The sequence below is a fragment of the Crocuta crocuta genome, unplaced genomic scaffold, assembly GCF_008692635.1.
Source record: "Crocuta crocuta isolate KB4526 unplaced genomic scaffold, BGI_CrCroc_1.0 scaffold1, whole genome shotgun sequence".
In the NCBI taxonomy this organism is placed as follows: domain Eukaryota; kingdom Metazoa; phylum Chordata; class Mammalia; order Carnivora; family Hyaenidae; genus Crocuta; species Crocuta crocuta.
The window spans coordinates 3,556,365-3,583,754 of NW_027527930.1; the positions used below are offsets into that span (position 1 = coordinate 3,556,365).

General features: G+C 40.0%; 1 protein-coding gene across 2 annotated transcripts in view; it reads left to right on the forward strand.

Moving 5' to 3' along the window:
• Window positions 1-2,009: 2,009 nt before the first annotated feature.
• Window positions 2,010-27,390, forward strand: part of SLC4A4 (solute carrier family 4 member 4) — a 301,173-nt gene continuing 275,792 nt past the window's right edge. For both annotated transcript variants that reach the window (XM_077750185.1, XM_077750178.1), the window contains exons 1-2: window positions 2,010-2,082; window positions 21,257-21,436. In XM_077750185.1, the coding sequence (XP_077606311.1) occupies window positions 2,010-2,082; window positions 21,257-21,436 (253 nt within the window). The remainder of the gene's footprint in view (window positions 2,083-21,256; window positions 21,437-27,390) is intronic.

A 27,390-nucleotide genomic window follows, 5' to 3' on the forward strand; every position in this document is an offset into this window, starting at 1 on the left:
TAATCCTTATGGCTGATTTATATCCTGTTTGCAATTAGTTTTATATTTTAGTTTGAGTATAGAGAAGGAAAAAGACATATATCAGGATAAACGAAAAGAAGATATTCTGCAGGTGTCCAAAGGTAATGAGTTTTTTTTTAATTTTTAAAAATGTGTATTTATTTTTGAGAGAGAGAAAAAGAGACAGAATGTGAGCAGGGGAGGGGCAGAGAGAGAGAGGGAGATACAGAATCTGAAGCAGGCTCCACGCTCTGAGCTCTCAGCAGAGCCCGATGCAGGGCTCAAATTCAGGAACTGTGAGAGCACGACCTGAGCGGAAGTCAGATGCTTAACCGACTGAGCCACCCAGGTGCCCCAGAGGTAATGAGTTTCTTAATGGCACTGTTTACCAGTAAAGGTCAGGGTAAAAAGAGAGAAGGAAAGAATAAAGGAAGGAAACTTTTATTAAACATGTAGTAGGCACAAGGCACAAAACTGAATGTTTTCATGTACGTTACCTAATTTGAGTCTCAACGTGATCCTGCAAGGTTGATATTGTTACCCCAGTTTCTTAGGTGGAAAAACTGAGGCTCAAAGAGTGAAATACTTTGCCCCAGGTGATACGTATATTAAGTTGTAGTGCTCGGTTTTTTAAACCCGGGTCTACCTGACACCGAATTTCTGACTTTTTATGCTCAGATAGTTGTCTGCAAGATGGACATGCTCCTAAAATAGAAAAGAGGAAAATGTGAATTCAGTGCATATCCACATAGATTATAACAAATATCTGAGGCATAAGAATAAGTTATACAGACAATATGGAAAACAGACTTACAATATTCAGTGCCTGAGCATATAATTGGATGAATAGAATACAGAGTGAACATTTGGTTCTCTGGCAGAGCTTACGTATGGTATGACATAGAGCAGCTGTCTCCAGAGAAAGTTCTTTGTTTCTAGACCGGTGCGACACAAGCAGCATTTGAGCAATTCGGGATTTTTTTCTGCTTTCACTATAAATAGAGTTCATGGAATTCTGCATGTCAAAGTTAATGCAATGAAAAGAAGTCACAGAGTATGGAAATAAACCTTAACTCCTTCTATAAACTAAGAAACATGTTTGGCATGAAGAGGCCGTACAAACGCTGTCATTACTTGGATGGATTCTGAGGTCTTATTTAGCATATGAAATTGCAGAGCAGATCCTATTATGTAAGGAGATAGGAGGACAGCATACTGTGGCTATAAACCGAAGAACTTTGTGCCCTTCAGGGAAGAGTTAACAGGACAGATATACGTAGGGACGTGTGATAAGAATGTGGAAAATGAATGAATGGGTGGCATATATATGTGACTGTTGCTGAAGCCGGGTTGCTGGATAATCCTCAGATGTCAGATTTCCGTAAGGCCAACATGTGACTCAAAGCTTGCCACTCAACAGAGAATACTGGGCTGTGCTGGTATTAAGAGGCTGGCTGGAAGCTAGGCTCCCACTGTGCACTAGCCTAACTCCCTGTCGTTTTCTGTGTGTGGGTGGGTGTGCGTGTGTGTGTGTGTGTGTGTGTGTGTGTGAGGGTATACATTTTTATGCAGTGGGTGTTTAAAGAGCTAAGCACTGAAGCTGGATTTCCACAAACGATCATCACGAGCACTCCAGACAAACCAAACTTCCTCTCTTGGTATTTTTTTTATTTTTTTTTTTTTTGCTTTCATCTTTTTTTTTTCCTTCTTGCAAATCCCAAAGGGAGCACCCCTAACCTCCAGCCTATGGGATTGAGATGATTTTCTCTCACCTGTCCATGTGGGTGCCCTCTCAAGGTTAGAACTGAAGCTATGTGGGACCGGCATATTCTCAAGCACCAGATGAGAGGAGCTGCGTGAAGGAGTAGCAGACACCAAAGGAAGAGGGACTCTGCCCTGTTAACATGAACAGCAGCTTGCAGGTTAACCTGCCCAGAAGCTGGGCTACTTCAAGTGGCTCACTCCAGGAGAAGTCTGAGCATTCTTTTTTTCTTTTTTATTACTATAGGATGGAGGATGAAGCTGTCCTGGACAGAGGAGCCTCCTTCCTTAAACATGTGTGTGATGAAGAAGAAGTAGAAGGTGAGCTTCATGGGGCTGGGGAGGTATATGTTCATACACTCGTGTCTTTGTAGAGAATAGCACCCATACATTTCATATATCTTATATTCTGGAAGTTAAAAACTGAAGCTTTTCTATGGAGTTTTGTTAGTCTGCACATTTTACCTCAACACAGAAAGTCATTTTAAGAACTTCATTGGACCATTGGAATCTGAATTGGTGTGGTCCTGCATGGTTAACAAAAGGGGGATGTTTTACTTTTGAAGCAGGTGCCTATGGTAGCCATGCCTTTCCGTCAGAAATAAATGTTTTGCTGGATAGTTACCACCTTGCAGTGACTAATGCAAAGAAGCTGCTAGATTTATCTAAATGTACTTGGCAGCATCTTCTGATATTCTTTCTTAGAGCTTGCAGGGTAGAGAAACAGATGTAGAAGGAGAACGATATCATTATTGCAGCAAAAATGGGTGTAAACTGAGGACAGAAAGAGGGGTGATCATGGATGCGTTTCAGTTAGGAAATGATGGACAAACATTTTTTACTTAAAAAACCTCCAGGACCTCTTTTGTTAATGTTTCCCAGTGTCTGTAAAAAACCAAATGAGAGTTAAATTTTAGTTAGTCCTATTATGCTTTTAGTGTGCCTCTCTTTTCTTTGGACTTATCAGTAATGTGGGAATAATACTGTTTATTTGATAGTGAGAAGATAGGGCTTAATTAATATTTATTAAAGTAATAATGTGAGGGAATCACAGATATACAAGGTATTATATTTACAACGAGATTTAAAAAAATAATGAGAGTTGTAGATAGCACTCCTAAAGTGAAATGAAGCTTGCACGTGAACTATGTCATAAATTCTGCCCTTTAAAATCACCTGAGAGACAATTCATACGTGTTTTGGAAGCTCTAGTCTGATTGGTACGATTTGGTGAGCATCTAATGCCTACCCAAAACTTGGACCAGTGGGGTGGGGGTGGGGGTTGGAAAAAAGAAATACTGTGTGTTCTGGAGTGATCCTTCGACCAGACTGAAGACCAGGTCCTGGGCACGTGATGCTTTTGTGCCTCCTGGAATAGTTGGAATAGTGTGGCCATTATGATGTTTCTCACGTTTGCTTACTCAGTTTCTTTTGATTGTATAGTCTCCTCACCCCCCATTTCCCTCCTTTCCTCACTTATGCTCTGGACTCTGACTAATAAGAATTTGATGCCCAAGTAACTTAGGAAAAAGGAAACTACAGTATTTTCTTTCATATTGTTTTATGGGTTCCTTGCACTTTTACAACATGACTGTGGGAAAATGTCAAGTTAGTGAGAGCAAAGTAGTAAAACTTTTGTCTTAAGATTCTTGTGCCTCTGTGTTAAGACTCCATTGTGGTGACTTTGCCACTGTCCCAGTATTAATGAGGAGAAAACAACCTTTTTTTTTTCTTAAATAGTTTATTGTCAAGTTGGTTTCCATATAACACCCAGTGCTCATCCCAACAAATGCTCTCCTCCATGCCCATCACCCCCCACACCCATCAGCCCTCAGTTCTCAGCATTCAAGAGTCTCTCATGGTTTGCCTCCCTCCCTCTCCCCAACTATTTTTCCCCTTCTGAGATAAGAATCTTAAAGTTATAGCATATGAATGTAAGAAATATTGTAGGATTGAATGAACATATACTTTCAGGACAATTAAATTAGAAAAATCAGTGGGAAGGCTTGGGAATGAGATGTACTCTGTGTGTGTGTGTATGTGTGTGTGTTCCTTGAGAATAATCTTCTTGCTAAGTTCACAGGAAATGTAATTCACTTCTTGGGTTTGTAAGGTCTGTAGGATTGACAGCACTCCACTGCAGTAGGATATTAATACATGGATTTCTTAAGGCCTTCACTAAATTTATTTCCTAAAGTATTATGCTCGATTTTCAAGCACAAATGCCATGAATAGCACTCAAATCTGTAGTCAGGTTTCTTTAAGAAGAAGCAAAAAGACAATAAAATGTGGTAGAAACATCTGTAAAATTGTTTGGCTTTGAGATGATTGAACTCGCCTCATGGTTTTTGTATATTTTTGTATTCTGAGAAGACTTGTGTTGTCATGATTATCTTTCACGTTGATTGGAGTCTGAGCTGATTATACTTCTTTTGAGGCATGTTTCTCTAGATGCCCGTTCCTGAATTTTGAGACCCTATAAGATGGTTGCTTATGGTGTCATTATCTGGTGGAGACTACCCACCAGTGCAGGCTCTTCTCCAGTACGAGTCTTGAAACTGCAGTTTGGGACTTTTTGTTTCTAATTCGGTGCCCTCTTAGTTGACCCTCCCATTTTCCTCACCTGGCTTCATCTTGTGGGGGTGGCATCACTTAGATTGTATAGTGACTCCATGTGAAGTATAAAGAAGTTGAAATAGATGGGTTTATGGCTTATTCATGGTCTCAGTGGTTGGGAATGAAAACTGTCGACACCTCTAAAGAGGATTCATAGTTGGAGAGGGAATATTTTCCTCAAGGACATGAGTCCATCTCATAGTGTTCACTGCGTAGAGAAGGGCATATTTGAAGGAAAGCAAACTTTCATCTTTGTTCTGAAGTGGTTGAGTTTCTGGTAGTATCATGGCAGAAGTAGATGCTCCAGTTTTAAGGATCAGAAATCCCAAGGGCAAAGGGCTGGACCACCTTTCATTTGTATTATTAAATGTTTCCTTATATCCATGCAGTTATTTCTCTTGCTTCTAGGGTAAACATGGTTGAAATATAATGCAGCACACTTGGCAAAAGTAAACTTAAAATAAATTTTTTTTCCAAATTTTTTTTAATGTTTTATTTATTTCTAGGAGAGAGAGAGAGAGAGACAGTGTGAGCAGGTGAGGGTCAGAGAGAGAGGGAGTCACAGACTGAAACAGGCTCCAGGCTCTGAGCTGGCAGTCAGCACAGACCCCGACGCGGGGCTCGAACCCATGAACCGCGAGATCATGACCTAAGCGAAAGTCGGACGCTTAACCGACTAAGCCACCCAGGCGCCCCTAAAATTTTGTTTTTTGAAGTAATTTGCACAAATCAGATATGCTCCCAATAAGCGACTATGAGGGTGACTAAGATCCAGTAGCTCTAGTCACTTTGAAATGTTTATGCTTTTAAAAGTCTTTTTAGGGTCTCTTAATTTGTGATCATAGGATTCAGCTCAGCCTGAAGGTGAGCAGGGCCAGATGCTGCCTCACAGTTCTTCTACTGCTGTCGTTCTGTGAAGGGGAGACAGACTGAGCCTTCCAACCACGCCCTGAGTTCACCTGGTTCAACTTTTTCTCTGTGGGTGGCATGATGCTTAATCCACGGTCTAAAAACTCAGTAGAAAACCATCAACTGCAAAGCTCACTGAGAATAGAGTGAGTCAGAAGAGGAGTCATCTTCTGTTTAAATAATGAATTTATGTGGGATATATTTAAAGACCTACACCTCATTTTCACATAATTCCCTTTGTGTGCATTTGTGTTAATGATTTAAAGAGATACCTTTTTTTTTTTTAAAAAGGCAACCAAGTGGCACTTTAATCTTTAAAATAAAGAGAAGCTTTTATATCTGTTCTTTCATTGTTACCTTGTATCAGTGTATATGTACGCCTGTATAGTTTTGTAAAGTTAACATTTTTTGTGGATAAACTCATGTAAAAATTTCATAGTATCAGATACTCCTACTTGGTTCTGTACCAAAAGACTCCAGCTCCAGCCTTGGCACTTCCACAGAATTGGTCTGTAGATGACAAATTGGTAATGGACATCACCCGAATGACCCAGAAATGTTGGCCATGAGGAACAAACACTAAGTTTTCATTTTGAACACATTTAGGGGAAATTGGCCAGGTTTTACTGGGTGAACCAGGGTTGAGATCTGAAGAAAGAGCCCCAGGTAGCTTTTTCTAAACAGAAGGAAATCCTATGGATGTTTTATCCATAAAAAAACCAGCCAAGATTTTGGATCTGTATGATATAAACAGATTACTTAATATTCTCATATTTTGCAATAGGGGAAAAGAGCAAACTCCACCTTATCCTTTGAGATAAGGCCTTGGCTCTGCAGGGCTAGGTACCTTCCCAGCAAGCCTTGGCAACTCTGACCTTATGAGGAGGGGCCTTTTCTTAATATGAAGTCTAACCAGCAGCTCAGGAAGCATAAAATACAGCAGGACAATATTGGCTGAAACATGTCTCCATTTCTGAAGTTGTGATCAGTGCTCTCAAAGCTATTATGATATATTGTGGTGGTTTTCCTCTTGTATTCAAAACCAAGTCCAGAAGGAAGTGTGCTCCCATCTATCCAAATGGAAGAAGAATTTTTACAAATTCCCGTGTCTACTGATGGACGTTAAAGGAGAGAATGGTTAGAAATTCATGGAATTTAAGGGAGGATTATTTTTAGGGAAATAAAAGCAAAAAAAGTAGATCAGGGTCTGAACAGAGTAGATGTTTACTAGATATTTGTTACAAGAAAGAATTGAATAAGTGAATATGTAATATCACTAAGTAAACATAGGTAGAATTACTTATATAATCCTCTGATGTTTTTGCTTAAATTTTTAGTCAGCAATTGGGTTCCCCTAGTACTCTTTATTAAATGAGACGATACAGCCTCTAATGATCCAGTCCTCGCTGTTATTGCTATTTGATTTTGCAGAGATCACTGACATATTTATAGTGTTTATATAGCCACATTGATAAGTAAAAGAGGGCCTTTAAGCATGTCTGTGTTATTCTCTTCCCTGAGAATATATACTCTGGTTTTCAAAGAGCGAGACTACACTGATGAAATGGTGACGATTGTCTTTTCGGAGGTCAGGATCTCAACATTTTACAGACATGAAATCATAATGACTTAACACTATTTTTCACTAGAGGATATCATGATGACGTATTTATGTGTATTGGAGGAGGTAGTATTCTAAAGAAAAAGTGGGGCCGGGTAGACATTTGTTAATAATTACAATGGTTAAAAACGTAATTGCCGAGAAGGAGTGAATGAAAACCTATCGGATGGGAAGGGAGGGGCCAAGTTGGAGCGAGGGCTATTCTGAGCACTGGATATAAGTGTCCGGTTGCATTTTGCTGACCTCTTCTCCGCTGTTCACCCTTATTACTCAGAAACTGTGTATACAGAGGAAACACTTGGGCAAATATTGCTGAAGGAAAAGGCTTCTTAAAAGAAACCTGTATCCACCCACCGGAGAGCTGTAAAGAAATGTGGTGAGGTGTGTAAGGGTTGATACTTGAATAACAGTGTGGGTTTCCCAGAGCGGGTTGTGTTCATACAGACCTTTCTCAGCACCCTGCTTCTTTCCCATCATGGCCTCAGCTGAAAGCCTGCCAGGGTCGCTAGAGCAGGCAATGCTCAGCTCAGGAGCTATTTGACACCTCCTGCCACATCAGTGAGGTTAAGTATTTTCATATAGAGTTCTTTTGCTTCAAGGGAATCTGATGGTAGTTCCATGGGTTTTGAAACTGGAATAAGACATTTCTTCCCAGAATTTTCCAATTATAGAGAATTCCCAGGTTAGTACAGTTTGGGCTAAAGCCCTCTTGAGGACACTTTCTGTCCTAGGTGTCTACCTTCTTTTTTTGCAATAAGCCGTAAGAAATGGAACTCATTGCTTGGGTTGTGTTCTTCAAGGATCCAGAAATTCTGAAGTAATGTACTCGCGGCAATTTTGTTTATAGTTTGAGTTTCTTTCTAGAAGCTTTCTCTGGTCATATTTTTGAAACATGTTGTTTGATGTTTATTTTGGGGACATAGTGTTTGATCTATTTTTTTATTATCTCATGTTTTAAAAATTAAAATAGTTGTTAACACTGTTAAAACAGAATGGCTAAGCATCAGTTTGGGAATAAAAGTTTTAAAACTCTTGCCTAATCTATTGCCGAATCATTGCATAAGTGAACAAAGCAAAGTACAGTTTGGATTTTGGGTTTCTTGCCCTGTAAAATGAGAGCAATAGAACAGGCCATTTACCAAAGACGTGCTTCAATAATTATCAGAAACTACGTTGCCTCTGTACCTGGTGTTGGGAATAGGGGAGCCTTATTTTGAATCACTTTCTTTACTTTGTCTTTCTGATTGATATAATTTCATTAATAATTTTCAGTGATTATTATCAGTCCAAAAATTCTAACTAACATCTTAAATGTTTTTTATTTGCTTAATTCATTTTTACCAACATCTATCCTTTGCCTTCCTAACCATACTTGCATCTTGTACTGAAAAAGACAAGTTAGAATGGTCAAGTAAAGTTTCCCAAGTCCTACTGTCGGTTTCTCTTGGGACTCATTCTGGTTCCCTTTAAGCTCAGAAGTGAGATCTAATTTTCATGGGTAGACTGCTCTGATCCATATTGCCCCCAGTTTGTTAAATTATCTTCGTTTTCAAGAAGAGACATATTAACTATCATTGTATACAAGGTAAAATACAAGTGTGTGGCTGTTGTCTAATAAAGCCTGTAAAAGTGCTTCTTTTGGAAACGAAGTGTACCAATGAAGAGGATTCAGGGGTCCGTTTATTTATGTGTATATATGTGTATATACACATATATATACACATATATACACATAAATAAACATATGATATATGTATACATATATGTGTATGTATATAGACATATATATATATTCCTCCTTCCCACCCAGCATAGACTAGAATAATCCTGTTCTTTGTTGGTTATTATATAATTTAGGTGCCAATGAAATGAGATTATGCAATAGTATAGAAATAAACCTGAGCTAAGTATCTCCCCATTTTTGTCATCACAAAATGCAGAATCATTGAGGGAACTGAGAATTGAGTCTGATGAGAGAGAATAGAGTAAGATTAGAGTAAAGCTGAATAAGGCTCAGTTGAGGCTTTCTTGTTGCTGTGGTGAGCTTGCTGGTGGGGGTTTATTTATTTAACTTTTAAATTTAATTTTACTTTCTGGCTGCTGGCATTTAGGGGACTGAGGTGAGAGCCTGCCGTGTCAGGAGCTCACAGGAGGTTCCAAACATGGAGCCTGTGAAGCTGCTGATTGCCAGGTGGGATGAAGGTGAAGGTAGGGAGCGTGGTGAGTGACACCCATTGAATCAGCAGTATAGGTGACTTAAATAACTTGCTTCTCTGAATAGCTGCAAAAGCTTTTAAATCTGGTTAATTGTTTTTACCTTTCCACGGAGTTAGAATTAGAAGGCAGTGCTGTATCCAACATATTCACCTTTCTTTATAGTCTGCTGACTTTGCAAGGAGAATAGACTCTACTTAAGCCTCTCGAGACATTGTTTTACTGACTCTTTTCATGGTGGAATGCTCAACAACTTTCAGCAGGCCAAAAGTTCTGGAAAAAAATAGGTTTTGAATTTTAGTAATATTGGCCAACATATCAGCTTTAGGGGGCCAGAACTGCACATTTGTAGTTTTGTTAAATCACCATCCCACCTCCAGCTGATTATCAGATTTTCAACAGGTAATTCTATCCCTACTGAAAAACAGAGAAAATGTCTTGGATGTGGAATGAAAGCTTATAATTGAATCCAATGGATACATGTATTTGGCAAATTAGATCAGTATCTGTTTGTTCAGGTACTTTTATCTAGCCTGTGCTATGGGTTAGAGAACATCGTAGAGGGGCACTTGGGAGGCTCAGTCAGTTAAGTGTCCAACTTCGGCTCAGGTCATGATCTCAGTTTGTGGGTTCAAGCCCCACGTTGGGCTCTGTGCTAACAGCTCAGAGCCTGGAGCCTGCTTTGGATTCTGTGTCTCCCTTTCTCTCTGTCCCTCACTCACTCACACATTGTCTCTCTCTGTGTCTCTCTCAAAAATAAATAAACATTAAAATTAAAAAAGAGAACATCGTAGAGAACCAGGAATCTCAGAACCTATTTCTGTTTCTGGCTCTGCCCTGCCTTTGTGGGTGCAATGAGGCCAAGCATGCTTATGTGGTTACATTTCCTTTAGGCAAAGTGCAGTTAATGACCTGTCTTCTCATCTACCTACCAGAGATGCTCTGAGGATTCTTGGATAATACCTGAAAAATGCTATGATATTGGCAGTAAGCCGTTGACAAATTAGTTACTTTCTGAACCTTAGTTTTTTTCCACAAAGAAATAGCATTTGTGCCTCCCTGTCTCCTAGTTTTGCTAAGAGTACTAGTAAAGTAATTTGAAGTCGCCAGGATGAACCCAGTAAATTTAAGATCCTGCCTCCCTTGGATATACTCCTTGCCTGTAATTTATTGTCAGTGGTTGCTGTGGCTGCGGAATGCTCTCAGACTAAAGCTAATACTGATATCCAGTAATCAACAAATTAGTTGATTAGTATCTGTGTTAACTCTTCTTATTAGCTTTAACTGATGCTCAGTGCTTTGTTTTTCTTTAAGCTTATCAAAATGTTAAGAACAGTTGCAGATATAAATTCCAATATGTTGCTTTTCTGGGCTTACATGTGTCATTGAATATGATAGCATATCCCAGTGCAGGCCACAATGAATGTTTGATCAAATAAACCAGTCATTATTTAAGGACAAGGTTGGCTGGTGAGATAATGTAGAGAGTGGATCATGTGTGTGGGTGAGTTTGGGTGGGAAACAGGGGTACATATTTCCCATAGAGTGGCATGAATTTGAAACCAAAGGCTGTACAGGAACCATCTAGGTCAAGCATGATGGAAATGTCACATTTTGTGGGCATGTGTGAAGGCGCAAAGGCAAGAAAGAGATAGGCCTATTTGAGAAGTGGAAATTAGAACATTGAGGCTGGACCATGTGACCTGGGTGAACATGGCCTGAGGTAGATAAGATCCAGATGATTCATGGCCTTTTATGCTATGCTAAAGATTTAGGATTTTATTGAGTACGCTCTGGGGAGCCATTGCAGAAGGGTTTTAAGCAGGAAAGTGACCAGACAAAATTTACATTAAAAAAAGTGTTTTAAATGTTTGTTTATTTTTGAGAGAGACAGAGAGAGAGACAGAGTGTGAGCAGGGGAAGGACAGAGAGAGAGGGAGACACAGATTTTGAAGCAGACTTCAGGCTCTGAGCCGTCAGCACAGAGACTGATGCGGGGCTCAAACTCACAAACTGCAAGATCCTGACCCGAAATGAAGCCGGGTGCTTAACTGGCTGAGCCACCCAGGTGTCTCCCAAATTTGCATTTTTACAAAAAGATCCCTTTTGCTGATAGATGGAGAGAGCATCACAGGAGGACAAAGATAAAAGTGAGAGACTGTTGCTGAGATTCAACTGAGAGATGATGTTTTGGTTGTACTAGAGTGGGGACAAGAGATGATGGAGATACCTGGGTTGAACTGGAAGGACCTGCAGAGACACAGAAGGGTAGGTGGGAGCAGGTGCTTCTGGATTTCCGCTGTGAGCAATTTGGGAAGTTCATGTGCCATTCTGTGGACACGTGAGGTCTATTCCCTCTGGAGCCAGAAAGGAATTTGAAAAGGGAGATGGATGAGAACTAGAAGAAGCACCTGAAAGAATAGGAGGTGGAAAGAACAGAGGAGAAGAATGGAAGGTGTTGGAAGAGCTTATGAAAAAGGCGAGAGAGAAAAGAAGACACAGCCTGGCTGGCTGCACCTTTTCATAAGCTCCTCATTTTGGGGATGAGCACTGCATTGAGAAAGTCTGGGTCCTTGCCCCTGTTAATACGGTTACTGTCAGTGTTGCCACAAGCAAATCACTTTAACCTGTCCAGGCTCACGTATCCATCTGTAAGGTGAGAATGTTGAGCTGTATTTTCTCTAAGATGCTTTTTTTTAAGCTCTTCAAATTCTATAACCGTTCTAAATAGTTTAATTGGTTAAGTGTAATGGAGGACATAGAGGGAAAGACTAAAAATTTTCTACCATTTCTCAAAGTGATCATTGGTGATCAATGGAGGGACAGATGTCACAGCCAGAACATCATCCTATTTTGGGGCAGTTTATGGAACTAAGGATTGTGAACTTAAACTGGTCATTCTATAAGACAGAAACATTTTCGGAGAATTTATAAGCCCTTTTCTCCTTCTAGGTAATTACTAAATTGAAAGGGCTATTTTATTTTTTTGCCTTATTTTGGAGACAGTGGAAGATGGGAGGGGTGGCAGTGGCGGGCTGGTCCATGGTGGTGCCAGTGGGAAAGTGGGAAGGAAACCTTGTATGTCCAGAACCACCAAGGGTTCCAGTCTCTATGTTATTCACTGGCTCTTTGGCTTCAGCTGGTTCACTGGTAAATGAAAAGGTTGAACCATATAATGTTTAAGGTTATTTCAATTCTAAAAGTATGATTATGTGCTGCTATGTCAGTGAATGCTGTCCTTCTCTTTTCTGGGAACATGAGGAAAACTGTAGCCATGAAGATTCTGCAGTTGGCCTTATTCAGGCTAATTTAAGTGTCTTGGGTCTCTTTGCCTACTTCTTGGTTATTTAGTCCTGTGGCGTTATCCCTATCGCATTTACCTATGTACTGGTATGTGAGAAGAGGGAATTATGTGAACTAATATTAAATATTGAATACTTGATTAGCCATGAGTGCATTAACTATATGGTGGATTATCTGTCTATAGCAACTAAAGACTATTCTTCCTATTACCCAGCCAGGGCTTACGCCAATGCTAAAAGGGAACCCATAATAGAGTTGGAGATGGACAATGTGGGTAGGATGAGAGTGTGAATGTGTGCATTTATGTGTCTCTCTAAGCTGCTTCTCTGGCTGCAATTGCAAATCCAGTTATCAGTGACCATTGGATTAGCCATTGTTTTCTCTCCTCCAACCCTGCTTCCCATTCAGTTGTGCAAATGGTGACCACAAGGGAAATAATGGAAACTGTCAGTTCTCAGTGTTTGGATCACAGATGGATCTTATCTGACAGTATGTGTAGTGCACATTAACATTCACCATCCTCTTTTGGGGGTCTGGAGTATCAGGATGAGTGGAGGGTTCATCTTTTTCTGTTGGGTGATTCTTCTTCACTCTCAGCCCCGCCCCACCTGGTACTGGCCTTCCCAGGCCTTTTGGTTCCAATCTATTCTGCTCAGTCAAGTAAAAGGACAACAGCTCCTGGGGGTTGGCACTCACTGTGTGAAAGCTCTGGATGAAATTCTACCCGGAGCAGGGTGGAGATTGCCAGGCACGTGTTTCTGGGCAGGTTGAGGGAAGATTGAGGTTATGGAAGGTGTTCTCTGTGTCTAGCATTTAAACTCTGTATAATGACTAAAGCAGCCCAAGGAAGGGCATGTTAGACTTGGTCTAAAGTTGGCTCTTCCGTCCTGCTCAGGGTGCCTTTGCTAGAGAGCAGAGGGAGTTCACAAGTTGTTACCAGGTCTCAAAGGGGTAAGAAGATCATGCTCTATATTTTCCCCCACAGAAAGGGAAGGGAGAAGGAGATCAACACTTGTATGGCACCTTTGTGTACTTGTGTACCATATGCAGTGGGAGACAATTTATTGACGTGCTTTGATTTGGATTGTCCATAAAAATGATCTCTCTCTCTCTCTCTCTGCATCTCCCTATATATGGAGTCTGTACAGATATCTCTGTATATTTGTATATACCTGTATCTATATAGATATAAATAAGAGATATAGATATGTAGATATAAATATAGATTATATTTGATGTGTACAGATGAATAGAAAAGAGATTTTGCTAAAGCAAAGTTAAAATTACTTTGGAGACTCAACCTTTTAGGGATTGTGAAGCACTTCAGGAACTGAAGTTTATGAAAAATAAGGTGACTTTAGGTCTTGTTTATTTATTAAGGTAGGTTCCCATACTACCTGTAAGTGTCTGTTCTAGCTTAGATATTTTCAAATAATTGATGAGCACTGAACATATTAAAGTTACATGTCTTTAAAAATATTCACTAATTGTAACTTTGTATAATGCTTGCCAGTTTTTGCCTCTTATCAGCTGTTAGTGATGGTAACTGTAATGGAAACTTAACTTCAGTGTGTGGTCTTAGAGTCCTCCTCTTTACCTAAAGGCTACAATTAGAACTTCACTAGAAATGAACACTTGAAAGACAGGTGTAGAAGTTTACTCAGCTAAAGGACAGGAGGTTAGCCAAGTAACCCTAAGCTTGACTCCCCTTCATGACTTTTTCCTGTACCTGTTTGTTCCTGCCTAGAGATTGTTAACATCATCATCATCATATATTAAATATTAAAAGCACTGTACTTGGTAAACAAGCTGAGATTTCTTATCAGTCTTGCTTGGGGAACCTCAGGTTGCCCTAAGGATTTCTGGGAGACTTTCAGTGGACAAAACTCTCATGCAGTTCAGTGGGAAGAAAAGTATTTCCCTGTTTTTCATCACTTATACTATTTGCTTGCATGCCTAACCTCAAGTATGATTAGTAGCATTAATATTAAGAGATTACTTACCAGCATTCAAAATGATTTATAAGTACATAAGTAATATATAACTTTCTATTAATAAACATAGGCATTATTTTTCTTCTATGTGAAAAGTGGCCTCTATCCAAAATCCAAAAAGAAAAATCAACCCTTGTCCCATGTAGTGGTACATGTTTGAAATGCGAACCCTCATGCAAACATCTCACCACGGGCTGACGTTCCCTGTGTTAACTGCAAAATTACGTGGTGCTTTTTGAAGCGGGTTGTCTTTTCATGAGTTGGTATTTATGCCTGAGTAAATTAGCAGTGTTACTTGGATTATATCTTCTTAGAGCTGCTTATGGACACTCTTCTGTGTTTGTGAGTCATAAGCTAACAAATTATTTGCATTTCATTTATTAAAGTATTTAGGTTTATAGATACTGATCTATTTCTTATTATATGATGTGTCAAACACACAGCCTCTGAGGCATCTCAATTTGATACAAAGATTCTGTTAAGGTTCTTAGTCCTCTACGTCTAAAAAATCTTTGACATTTGTTTTGGTTTAAGAAGTAAAGTCCACAGTATCTTTTTTTAATTTGTCACTCATCTAGAGGTTCTGCCCCCTCTTCCACATTTCATTCCATAATTAAAACAGAAATAATAAATATCTCTTAATTTTGTTTCCCTCTCTTACATCCCTCTTGGCTATAAATACAACATGGTTTAGGCATCTTGGCTTAAGACCAGCTCACTTTAGATAAGCCAGGAAAGGCAATATTTGACTTATATTTTGGGAATATTGCTGATTAGTTCTAGAAGAATGATACAGCGTGCCAAACGTTGTGGAATCTTTGAACGGGAGAAAACAGAAGTTCAGTTGATTATAGAAAGAGCAGCAATGGGAACATCTGTCAGTGTTTCATTAGACATGCATGTAGAAGGATGGGGATGGCAAAGATTTTGTCTGTCCTCTGAGGATCCCTTTTAGATTGATCTAAATCTATATGTCTAAATCTCTGCCTAGAAACCTATCCTTCCCCACAGCCATCGCCATCCTCTTCCCCCACTACTGACATCTCAGATTTTAAAAAATATTCATATGATTCCTTATCCCAAAAATGATTTAGTGTAAAGGGAAAATAATGGTTGAAAAGCTGGAAGAGTGAGGTTAGTGTATAAAATGCATGGCTCAAAACTCCGTCTGCCCACCACTGGTTGGCCTGAGATTTGTCTCTTGTATTTCTGGCAGCCAACACAAGGAAGGAAGTGTAATTAGTGATAAGACTGATAGTATAAATGCTGTCTAGCACAAGCTCCACCCCCAAAAAGAAAAATCAAACCAACAAATCACCACCAAAGTAGTGATGAAGCACTCACTATTCTTTTATTTTATTTTATTTTTGTTTTTTTCTTTTATAGTTTATTGTCAAGTTGGTTTCCATATAACACCCAGTGCTCATCCCAGCAAGTGCCCTCCTTCATGCCCATCATCTCTTTTCCGCTCTCCCCCAACCCCCTCAACCTCAGTTTGTTCTCAGTATTTAAGAGTCTCTTATGATTTGCCTCCCTCCCTCTCCTTATCTATATTTTCCCCTTCCCTGTGGTCCTCTGTTAAGTTTCTCCTGTTTCACGTATGAGTGAAAACATATGGTATCTGTCCTTCTCTGCCTGACTTATTTCGCTCAGCATAACACCCTCTAGTTCCATCCACATTGCTACACATGGCCAGATTTCATTCTTTCTCATTGCCATGTAGTATTCCATTGTATAGATAAACCACATCTTCTTGATCCATTCATTAGTTCATGGACATTTAGGCTCTTTCCATGATTTGGCTATTGTTGAGAGTGCTGCTATGAACATTGGGGTACATGTGCCTCGATGCATCAGCACTCCTGTATCCCTTGGGTAAATTCCTAGCAGGAAGCACTCACTGTTCTTGATATTGCCACTTGAGAGCTATTTCTCCTGTGTGATTTTATGAGTTTGTCAGTGACAGTATCCTTGACTTCCCTGAACCTTGGTTTCTTTGCTTGTATAGTTATGTTAATAGTAGTGTTTAATTTGTGCAGTTGTGAGGATTGCATGAGGTAATAGATTTCGGAGACCTAGCCAGAACCTGGCACATTTGTAAATATCCAATGAATAGTTGCTATCATCTGTATGTACAGTAAGAACAGTAATATGTTTCCTATAGGACCTAATAGATCTATCTTGTATATAGAGGCATATGTGGTCTAACTATTCAGTGTTTTTGCAGAATTTTGAGTTTGGGTGGAGTAAAACCTTCTTCTGGTTTGTCTTCTGGTTTGATGGCTTTAATTCTACAAAATCCTAAATCACCCTTGGTAGCACATTGTCTGTGACAACCTCTTAACTTGAATGACTACAGAGTTACCAGGTGTAAAAGTTTTCTGTTGTTCTACAAACAGGATAACAACTATCAATGACATTAGTTTAGAAATATCTCAGGAATTGGAAGAATTGGACATGATAGCATCACAGGACTACTTTCAGCCCAGGTGGAGCAGGTGAGGATGGGAAGATGCAAGCATCACCTAGTGATAATTTCTGACAGTCAGAGATAACTAGGAAAGCCATGCTTTCTTCCCAGTGGTACTGGCTATGGGATGGATTGTGAGATATTCCCAAGACACTTGCAGTTTGTTGGGAACTTACACCATCTGTCAGAGAAAGGCATGCAGGGTATTTATTTTAACACATGATACTGAGGCCACTGCCAAATCAAGGACTCAATGCCCTTTGACTCACACCTAAATGAACACTGTCAAATGTAGATTTCAGGTTTTACTTGATACAATTTTAGTAGCAAAAATGCAAACTTTATTTTAATAATATTTAAAACAGTCACTGTAAATATTTTTCCCCTATTTGAGTGTAGTTGAGACAATCACCTTTGCTTATGAATTCTAGCTATTTTAGAAAAATTGTTGCTTTTCCTTTGGAAAGAAGTTTTTGGTGAAACTTTGGAATCAGTTTTTGGTGAAATTTCTAGCTGAGAGGTCTTTATGTTATCTTATTTTGTTTTATTTTTGAGTCTAAAATTTTCTTACAAGTTAAGCAGGTAACTCTCCCTGAGTTCTTTCAGCATTGTAGACTCTTCCAGTTTTGCTGGATTGGAATGCTTGTCTGTCAAGTTTCTTGTTTTTTGTTTTATGTGCAAAATAATACTACACCCTCAACCTTCGCATCTTTCCTAAGTGTTTGCTGTCATTTAATGAGTTCTAGTTTTAAAAATAGCCATCAATCTTCATGACACATCTCTGAGACAAGTAAAGATATTTTATTGAAAATAAATATCCAAATCCACCCGTGAGATTCTTATCAACAATAGTATATTTTCGTCAGTAATTCTGCTTCTGTTGATCCTGAAGACAGGTGTTCTGTGGGAGCAGCAAGAATGCTTCCATTTGAGCTCATTTTACTTTTGATATTTTTGTAACTTGGCATGTACAGCTTATGAAATATTTGGTTGTCACCTTGAGAAAGCATGCCTTACCCTCACTTTCCAAGGCGAAGTTAGTCTTGCTCTCTTCCCATGGGCAAAAAAGTTGACGTGTAGAGCAACTGAGAAGTAATGGATGACACACAAGCACTGTCACCGGGTTCTTAAGGAACCTTAGGACCGTGTTCCTTCTCTTCCATCTGAACACAAGACAGAAAAGGAAAATTTAGTTACTGGTAACGCGTGAGAAGAAAAAGGAGGATGCTTTGAATTTTTGCTCTGTGTCATGATTTCCTCCGGCAGCTCTTGAGAGCCAGTATCTTCTTTACTTGAGGAATATTTTATTCTACTGTAGTTGTAAGGATCCCCACAGAAGTTCATGGCTGGGGCACCTGGGTGGCTCAGTCAGTTAAGTGTCTGACTTCAGCTCAGGTCATGATCTCACGGTTCATGGGTTCAAGCCCTGTGTCGGGCTCTGTGCTGACAGCTCAGGGCCTGGAGCCTGTTTCTGATTCTGTATCTCCCTCTCTCTCTGACCCTCCCCTGCTCATGCTGTCTCTCTCAGAAATAAATAAAATATTAAAAAAAAAAAAAAGTTCATGGCTGTGTGGATACCAGCGAATTATAACTTCCCAGAGGCCATCACTGAAAGTATCAAAAGTGCTTAAGGGTGGTTGTTCAGGATGGGAGTAGGTACAGAGAGTGTACTGTGCCCATGTGCATGAGGGATCTTTTCGGATTGGTGGAAATGTTCTAAAATTGATTAAGGTGATGGTTGACGAACTCTGTGACTATAATAAAAATCATTGACTTATATTCTTAAAATGAGTGAATTTTACCTCAATAATGTAAATTAAATTATACCTCAATAAAGCTGATAAAAATGTCTGAAATTTGGGGTGTCTTGCAAGGAACCACCTTTCTGCTTGATATTTGGGCTGCAGAAAGCGGCGGCATGATCTGAAGGCTTCCCCAGCTGTGTGAAAGTGTATGCTAGGGTGAGCAGGGTGTGCGTGGACGGGAGGCAACTAAGGCAGGAGCTGGAGGAGACAGGGATAGGCTGAATCTTCCTCATAAGGCAGGGGGAGGCATGGGATCACAATGTGAATAAAACGGCACCATTTTTTGTGGTGTTGCAACTTCAGTTAGGTCCCAGAAGGTAGGGTACGTTCCTCTCCGTGGGCTTTGAAAGCTCACTCTCTGAATGACCCTCTTTGGTTAGGTTGACAATGACATGAGTTTATAGAGATCTTACCTTAAAATCCTATCAGCCCATATAATCTATCTTTCATTTTTTTATTATTTAAAAATTTCTTTACTTAAATTCAAGTTATTTAACATACCATGGGAGTTTTGGATTCAGGAGCAGAATTTAGTGATTCATCACTTACATACAACACAGTGTCATGATTTGCTCATCCCAACAAGTGTCCTCCTTAATGTCCATCACCCATTTACCCCATCTCCCCACTCACCTTAAGCTGTCTTTTAAATGACTTATCAAAGGTACTGTGCAGATTTGGGTAAATATATTTAAACAATCTTTCTGTGTAACATCAATATGACAGATGTAACAACTGCCTTTTTTTTTTTATTTTTTTGCTTATTGCCATTATTTAGCAAGATGTAGAAAATAATGTGACAGGTTTAAAAATTTTCCAGCTTCTTAATTTTTTTCATGATATTTTCCTAAATCCTGAATGAAAGCAACCAACCTTTCAGTGTTTGATTTACTGAAGAATTTCGTTGGCTTTGCTTACATATATTGTGTGACTTGAGATAAAGCTGCAGGACTCCCTCAGTAGCTGGAGCACAGGAAACAATTGACACTGTTTCTTAATTCACATTGTTTCTGAGACATTTCCTACTTCCTAGTATAATACAGCTTTCCCATGAGAACAATTTGCTTGCAAATGGTTAGACATGATAAATTTCTCACTGGCGTTCATTCTGTGAGGAGAATTTCACTGTACTTTGTAATAGTTGAGTTGGTGTGTGTGTGTGATTCTGTGTGCTGGGAGGGGGGAGTTTCACACTTTATATAGATGCCTCCAACCTCATTCCAAACACCAGACTTTTTTGGAATGCTAACCCATTCAGTTAGGGATCTGCATTCCTTAGTTGGAGGCTCTTTCCTAAAGGAGCATATCATTGTTTTAATCCTTCCAATTTAAGGGATCAACCCTGTGAATTATAGTGTTTTTAGATATGCCTGATGAGTGGCTGTGGAAAGTGACTCACAGCCGTTTATATGAGGCATCATGTGTGTACACGTATTGCATGTTAGGTGTGTGATATCATCTGGGACACTGAAGTGGTCATCTAGGAATAAGTCGAGAATGGGAAAGGAGTTGAGGAAGATGATATAATCTCATCTAATTTGCAGTTCAAAAAGAAAGTTTTCACATTACTTTTGAGATGGTGGTTCCCACATTCAGAAGTTGTGCTGTATATAAAGTGAAAGTAAAAGTTTCCCAATTAAAAAAAAAAGATGTGGAACTTTGAGTTCCTTTTTTCTTCCTGTCTTATCAGATTTTGTAAAAATAATACCACTTGTCAGTTTTGCAGCTTCTACCATCTAGAGAACTAAAAGCATTTCACAATCTTTTTTCCTCATGCCCTTCTCTTCAAGGCAATTTTTGCTGGGCTGGGTTTATTTTTATCATTGCAACAACCAGTTTTTAGAAAGTTTTGGAAACGAAAAAAGAAAAACGAGAATGGCACTGTAACGGACATTCATTTTAGCTGTTTCCTAGTGTGAACATTTGAGTATTTCTGAAATCTTCTCTCCAAGTAGGTCTTATTTTTTCTCAATTTGTCCCAGTTCTAAGTCTCTATTCTGCTGATTTCGTGGAAAAAAAAAGTTTTAATGCAAAAGCTTATCCCCAGCAGAATGACTTCTTGAACTTTGAGTTAGATATTTATTTTATTTTTTTTGCTGCTCCAAGACCTCCTTTTTCGGCACTCTGTTCAGTATAATCACAGACTCATGGCAGGCTAGAACTGGGAAGGCCTCCCAGGATCACGAATGTAAGGCTATTGTTATATGAATGATGAGATTAAGGCCCAGAATGGTTAAGGGATGTGTTCAAGGTCGAATAGCTAATTGAAGACAGAGCTATGACCATACAAGGCGTCTTGATTTCTGGCTTGGTATTTTTTGGTTTCCCTAGAGAAAAGTCCTCTATACTGGAGTATACCCTCCCAGAATCCCAATGCCAGCCAACAGGTTGAATTACACTCTCGCTAACTGAAAACCAGGAAGAGATTTTATCTTTCCAGTTTGTCAAATGTAAAATGGTAACGAATTCATAGACATTTTCTTCTGACCTGAGGAGCTTATGAAATTTAAATGCAGCAGAGAATGTGATTTGAAATGACTGATGATCTGTGTACCTTTCTTAGGCCACCACACCATCTACATTGGGGTCCATGTGCCGAAGAGCTACAGGAGAAGGAGACGCCACAAGAGAAAGACAGGGCACAAAGAAAAGAAGGAAAAAGAAAGAATCTCTGAGAACTACTCTGATAAGTCAGATGTGGAGAATGCGGATGAATCCAGCAGCAGCGTCCTTAAACCCCTCAGTGAGTACTCCCTCCCTGGATATTTGTTCTTTTTGCTGCCTCTGTCCCACATCCTCAAGGAAGACACTTTGTAGGATCTTGTGGCTAATAGGGAGGGACACAATCCTACCGGGATGGTCTCTGAAGGATAATGTCTATGGAGAGTCTTTTCTTGTTTCAGCAGGTTGTTCTAGGAGGAGATCTGGTAAGATTCTGAAAAGTTTCAGCACACTTGGGTAGTCTACATTTTGACTCGTGAAATAAAGCAGAGTGTTATACATGGTATTTAGCTACAGTAATCAGTAGTCACTGGAAGACTCAAAGGAATTTTTAGATTGCATTTGCTTAGAAATAGGTTCTATTGAGACAGTAGGTCAAGATGAGAACTGTATCTCACATATAGACATACATATATACATATAATATATGACATTGATGGGGTTATAGATGACATTTAACCAGGCTGGTGATTTAAAAAGGAAAAGTAGAAAAGCATCCTGTAAGTCAGAGAAGAATGTAAAGGGATATACTTCTTAAAATGTTGAACATATTAAATATCATACATTGGATAGAAGTGTTATTAAGAACAAGGTAGTAAGAGGTCAGAGAACACCCACAGATTCAACGGATAGGATGGACAGTGTGTTCAGATGTGTGCTCTTGGTTCTTTTGATGTGGAGGATATTTGGCTATCTGGGGAGCCTTGTGGCTGAAGCAGGAATGAATATGTGAAGTAGAAGGGAGAAGCAGTAGAAACACATGCCAATTTTGGGACATTCTCCAACAGGAGCTACATAGTGACAGCTTTGCATGTTGGCAGAGCTTGGTACACTCTTCATCTTTTTACTACAGTTGCAGAAGTATGGAACCTGTAATAAAATGCATTATGGGTGGCACAGATAAAGATCCAGCTCAGTCATTGCAGGTGATGAGAGGCCAAATTAGAATTAACAGCTCGGGAGTGTTGAAAAGTGAATTTACAGAGTTAAATTAAAAAGGGTGTGAAGTGTAGTGATGTGAATCTGTGAATCTCTTACAGTCTCACCACTGAAACCGAGCAGGTGGCTTAGAAGCTAGTGAGGTACTATCGTAAAAGGGGCAGTACAGATGGACCATCAAATTAGAGAGCAAAGGTTGCAGGAAGGCTTGGAGATAGACCATAAAATTAAAACTTAAAGGTATTAGAATAAATGGAAGACAGAAAGGATTACAGGGCAGGAGATAAGAATTCTGTGCTTTTTATTAGAGTGTTGGGGGGGAAAGCCTTTTGAAAGGAATCCTTCATATACAGACTAAAATAATGGGGTCTGTTTCAAGCAAAGTCCTTGAAATGCAGATAAAAAAGGTCACAGTTAATAGTCTGCAGGAACAAAAGATAACACCCTTTTCCAAATAAATTACTACTGTGTATCTCCATTTGCTGTCTGTTTTGGTGAAGCCTGTGCCAAAACAAGAGGTTCTCTCCCCTGTGTGTGTGTGTGTGTGTGTGTGTGTGTGTGTGCGCACGCGTGCAAGAGAGAGAGAGAGAGAGGGAAAGGGGGAGAGAGAGAGAGATCTCCCTCTTGCCCTCTGTCTCTAAGTCATCTCTCATTTTGCAATTTATGAACAGGAGTGTATCATCAGTATACATACTAAAAAGATAAAAATGCCCACCTAGACAAATGGGCCAATGGATTTTGGGATAATTATGTATGTGCCAGCTTTTTAGGAAGGGCAACAGAAACAATGCCAGTAACCTTCAAGTGGTTAACAGGGAACGAACAAATCCGAAAGGTAGTGAGACTGTGCATCAACCATGGCAGGGGAAAAGGGGGCAGTTGCTTTCTGTGGCTTTTGGGAACCAGTTTGAGCACAGCACGTAAAATAAACAAGGCAGTCCGTTCTCTTTACCCTCAGAGGTCTTCTCCCTGGGGGCACTGCATTGTTTTGTATACCCAGTTTCTGAAGGAATCATACGGAGAGACTATTTTTAAGGACCCAGTTGTTCAATGATCATAAGAAAATTAATCGTAAATGTGCCTTTTATAGTTATTTACTTGGTAGCCAATAAGTTATGCTGTAATATCCCTTGATGTATTTGACATGAGTCATCCAATTTGACATGAAGATCCGCTTGGAAGTTTATATTATCTCTGCTGCTTATCGTGGAGACAGATGGATTGGTAGCTGGTTTCTCTGGAGCACTTGTATGTAAAAGTCAGAATTGGTGCACCCACGTATAGAAAGGCTTTTAACCCTAGGTTTTGGGGGGAAGCTATAGGGCTCTGGCACCAGCATGACAATAAAATTCTCATGGGAGAATTCACTGAAATCTCTGCCTAGTATGCCATTATTGCGTCTCAAAGACAACCACACACTGTTTCTGTTATTCTTTGGTCAGGGTGTATGAGTGACTTATGCATATAGACATACCATGTCCCATAGATCAGATGCCTGCATGAGCCTGACTTCCTATCAGGTGATGGCTGTCACCTGTGGGAAGACCCCGTATATGAGTGGAGTAACTTGATGAGAACCCTCTCTGGTTCTTTCCTTGCTGTCGCCCTGATATACAACCCATCAGTGACTTTTATTGGTTCTACTTCTAAAATAGATCTGAATCTGTCTACACCTTTTCAGTTTAACTGCCGCATTCCGGTCCAGGGAATCATCCTCTCTTGCTTAAACCATTGCGACAAACTCCAGTGTTCAAGTCTGTTTCCACACACGGCAACGATAATCACCATAAAGTATAAATCGCCTTATGCCGCTCCTCCGCTGATTTCCTGTTGTCCTTAGAATAAAATTTTGGTTGGGCGCCATGGCCTAAAGGGTCTCACCAGTCCTGTTAGGTGCCATTCTCGTCTTGCTCACTTTACTGCGGCCACACTGACTTCTCAGTCCCTTGGTGCTCAAACCTTTTCTGCCTCAGGGGCCTTTGCACGGCATAGTCCTGTCTTCCTGGAATGGTCACCCTGCTCTTGTCCTTGTTAGCTTTTCTCTCTCTGCATGTCCTAGCTGTTAAAAATGATTATTTATTTATTTTGAGAGAGCGAGCGTGCGAGCGAGCAGGGGAGGGGCAGAGGGAGAGAGAGGGAGAGAGTCCCAAGCAGGATCCACACTGTCAGCACAGAGCCTGATGTGTGGTTTGATCTCATGAACTTTAAGAACATGACCTGAGATGAAATCAAGAGTTGGATGCTTACCTGATTGAGCCACTGAGGCACCCTTATGGTCTAGCTTTTAGATGTTATGGAGACAGGCCTTTTCCGATTACTCTATCTAATGCGTTTCTCGAGTGTCATTCTTTCTCAGCTCCTTCTTCCCTTCATACTACATGCTTAACCAATGATTTTGTGAGCCTGCACCTTTGTCTTGTGCTAATGCTAGATTCTTAGCTTCATGAGTGGTAGGATCAGATTTGTCTTGTTTGGTATGTTATTTCTGGAATCTAGCACAGTGCCTGACACATAGTATGTGCCTAATAAATGCTTATTGAAAGGTAACTGGATTACTGCAGAGGAAGACATAAACGTTGTTTTTATTGGTCTGAATATTTCCCATCAGATAAATATCCAGCTGCCTTTCTTGTTTTTGATCATTGCACATCATCGTTATATTTCCCTGCTCTGTCTTATTCCCTCTCCATATAAAATCTGGTCCTAACTTTTCATTATTCCACTTTGGAAAGTGCTGCATTATTTTAACTATTGCTAACATGGTATTTTGGTCTGGGTAGATGACTGCTGAGTATGTTGAGTTGCTTGTTGCCCACAACTGATGGAAGAAATTCATCCACAGGGCACATGGATTTATCATGTACACTTAAGAATACTCACTATATTCCACACAGAATTTGGGCAGCACAGAAGCCATCTTAAAGAGGCATGGAACTGAATCGTTAAGGGCATTTAGAAGAAGAAATAAACCAATTATCTTCCAGTATTTAGGCACATCAGGAAGATGGCATAATTAACAGGTTCATTTAGCTCATAACAGAGATGCTTTTTCTTTTCTCCATGGCACACATGTCAAGGCAAGGCTTCTCCAAAGTGAACGCGTGTTTTGATTCCCACACATCTGGAGCTCGTAGGAGGAGCTAGATTTGTTTGCCTGAGTTTGGCAGCAGCGCCGAGTCAAGTCCTTACAACTGTTCTTCCCAGTGTGGTGTCCGAGCTCCCGCCCAGTTTGGGACACAGAGAAGGAAATGCATGTGAGAAGGTGTGGCTCACTGAGCACCCGTGGGAGAGGCTAGGGAAGAAGAGTGAAATGGAAGAGCAAGCAGGAGGAGAGACAAGGGAATGAGGAGGTGGTGTGGAGTGGGTGGTGGAGAGAAAAGTTAGATTGTGCTCTTTCTTAAAAATAATCCTTTTTGCCTCCTCCACCATGCACTTTTTTTTTTTTTTTTTAAGTTAGCAGCTGCCATCTCTGAGGGTTGCCCAGAAAGTGGGTGGGAAGGTGGTCTTTGATGAGACAGGTCCTAGAAACAACACAACTTCCCACCATAGATGGTTTTAACCTCTGAATGTTTCATTTGATTAGTGTCCTGGGATAATTGGGTGGGTGGGGGTCACGGAATCACAGGCCACTTTGTGAATGCAGAGACTCTGAAGATGTGTAAAGTGTTAGGAAACAGAGCTACAAACAGAATGTGCTGTTCAGCATATTGGTCTGATGTGTAATATATTTCTTGACAAGCTTGAACATGCATCAGTGCTGGGAGGTGCTAACTGCTTCTCACACATATGACTTGTCTGTTGTGGAGTCGTATTGCTAGGTATGTGCATATAGACACTCACTCAGTCTTGCAACATTCTGTTTTTAGCTCTTTGGATATGTACCAGAACTGATGGGTTTATGCTAGTGAACATTGTTCTATGAGCTGGGAACAATGGATGCCAGTTGGTGATCCAGTTATATTCAGGAAACTGAAACAGAGAAATGGGCAGCTGCTTTTGTTTGGTCCTTCCGGGTAAACGAACAGAGTACCTTTTCATGTGAGCCAAGATTATTTGGGGTTTTGTCATCTGACTTCCCCTTTTCCCAGTGCACACCCCTGTGCCCTCCCCTACCTGACCTCATTCTTCATAGTGCATTCCTATTTTTTCTTGAACTTAAATGTTTTTAGGCAAGACCTTAGGTCATAAAGTGAGATTTCTTTATTTTCTGTATGCCATTTGCATATCCCCAAAATGAACGAGTATGGTAGGACAGAAGAGCATCTTGGGAATGTGTGTGAAATGAGGTAGATTCTGGTCTGTGAAGAAACAAAACACAATACAAAAGAACTATACTGTCTCTTTCACCCTCTTCTCTTTTTTATCTTATATAAGTAGGAGGAAATACCTTTTTTTGGTTCTCAAACAGAAACTTTTGTATTAAAAAAATACAAATTTTTTTGTATTAAAAAAATTTGTATTAAAAAATAATTGAAAACTTAAAAAGTTTGCCTTTTCAGAGGTGGCCCTTGGAATGTAGTTCTACTGAGAAGGCAGTGGTTAGGAGGACATATTTGAGCCAGACTGAGTTTGAATCCCAGCTCATTTCAGCAGTGTGGCCCTGGCAAGATACTTACCCTCTCTGTGTTCCAGTTTCCTTGTGTGTGAGAAGGAGATAATCATAGAAGGTAATTCACAGTGTTCTGAGTAGTAAATGAGCAATGCCTCTGGTTAGCAATGATGGTTAGCAACTGTTATTTTGAGTTACTCTGAACAGGCTCATTTTTTCCCCATCCGTTGTACACAGGTCGTGCCCCAAGCTGTACACTAATATCCTGTGAACACTAATCATTCTTCTTAAGCTCTTCTGGACTTTTTCTACTACAGATTCCCACTGTCTATCCCTTTACTTTGGCTATCAGCTTGGCTCCTTACTCTCATTGGCATTGAGGGGACTAACCTGAATTTAGTCTCTTAACTGGCTTGTAGGTGTCGCCTGGATGGTGGCTGGAAGGTGGAAGGACCCACGAAACAGGACTTCCAAGGGGCATAAGGGGC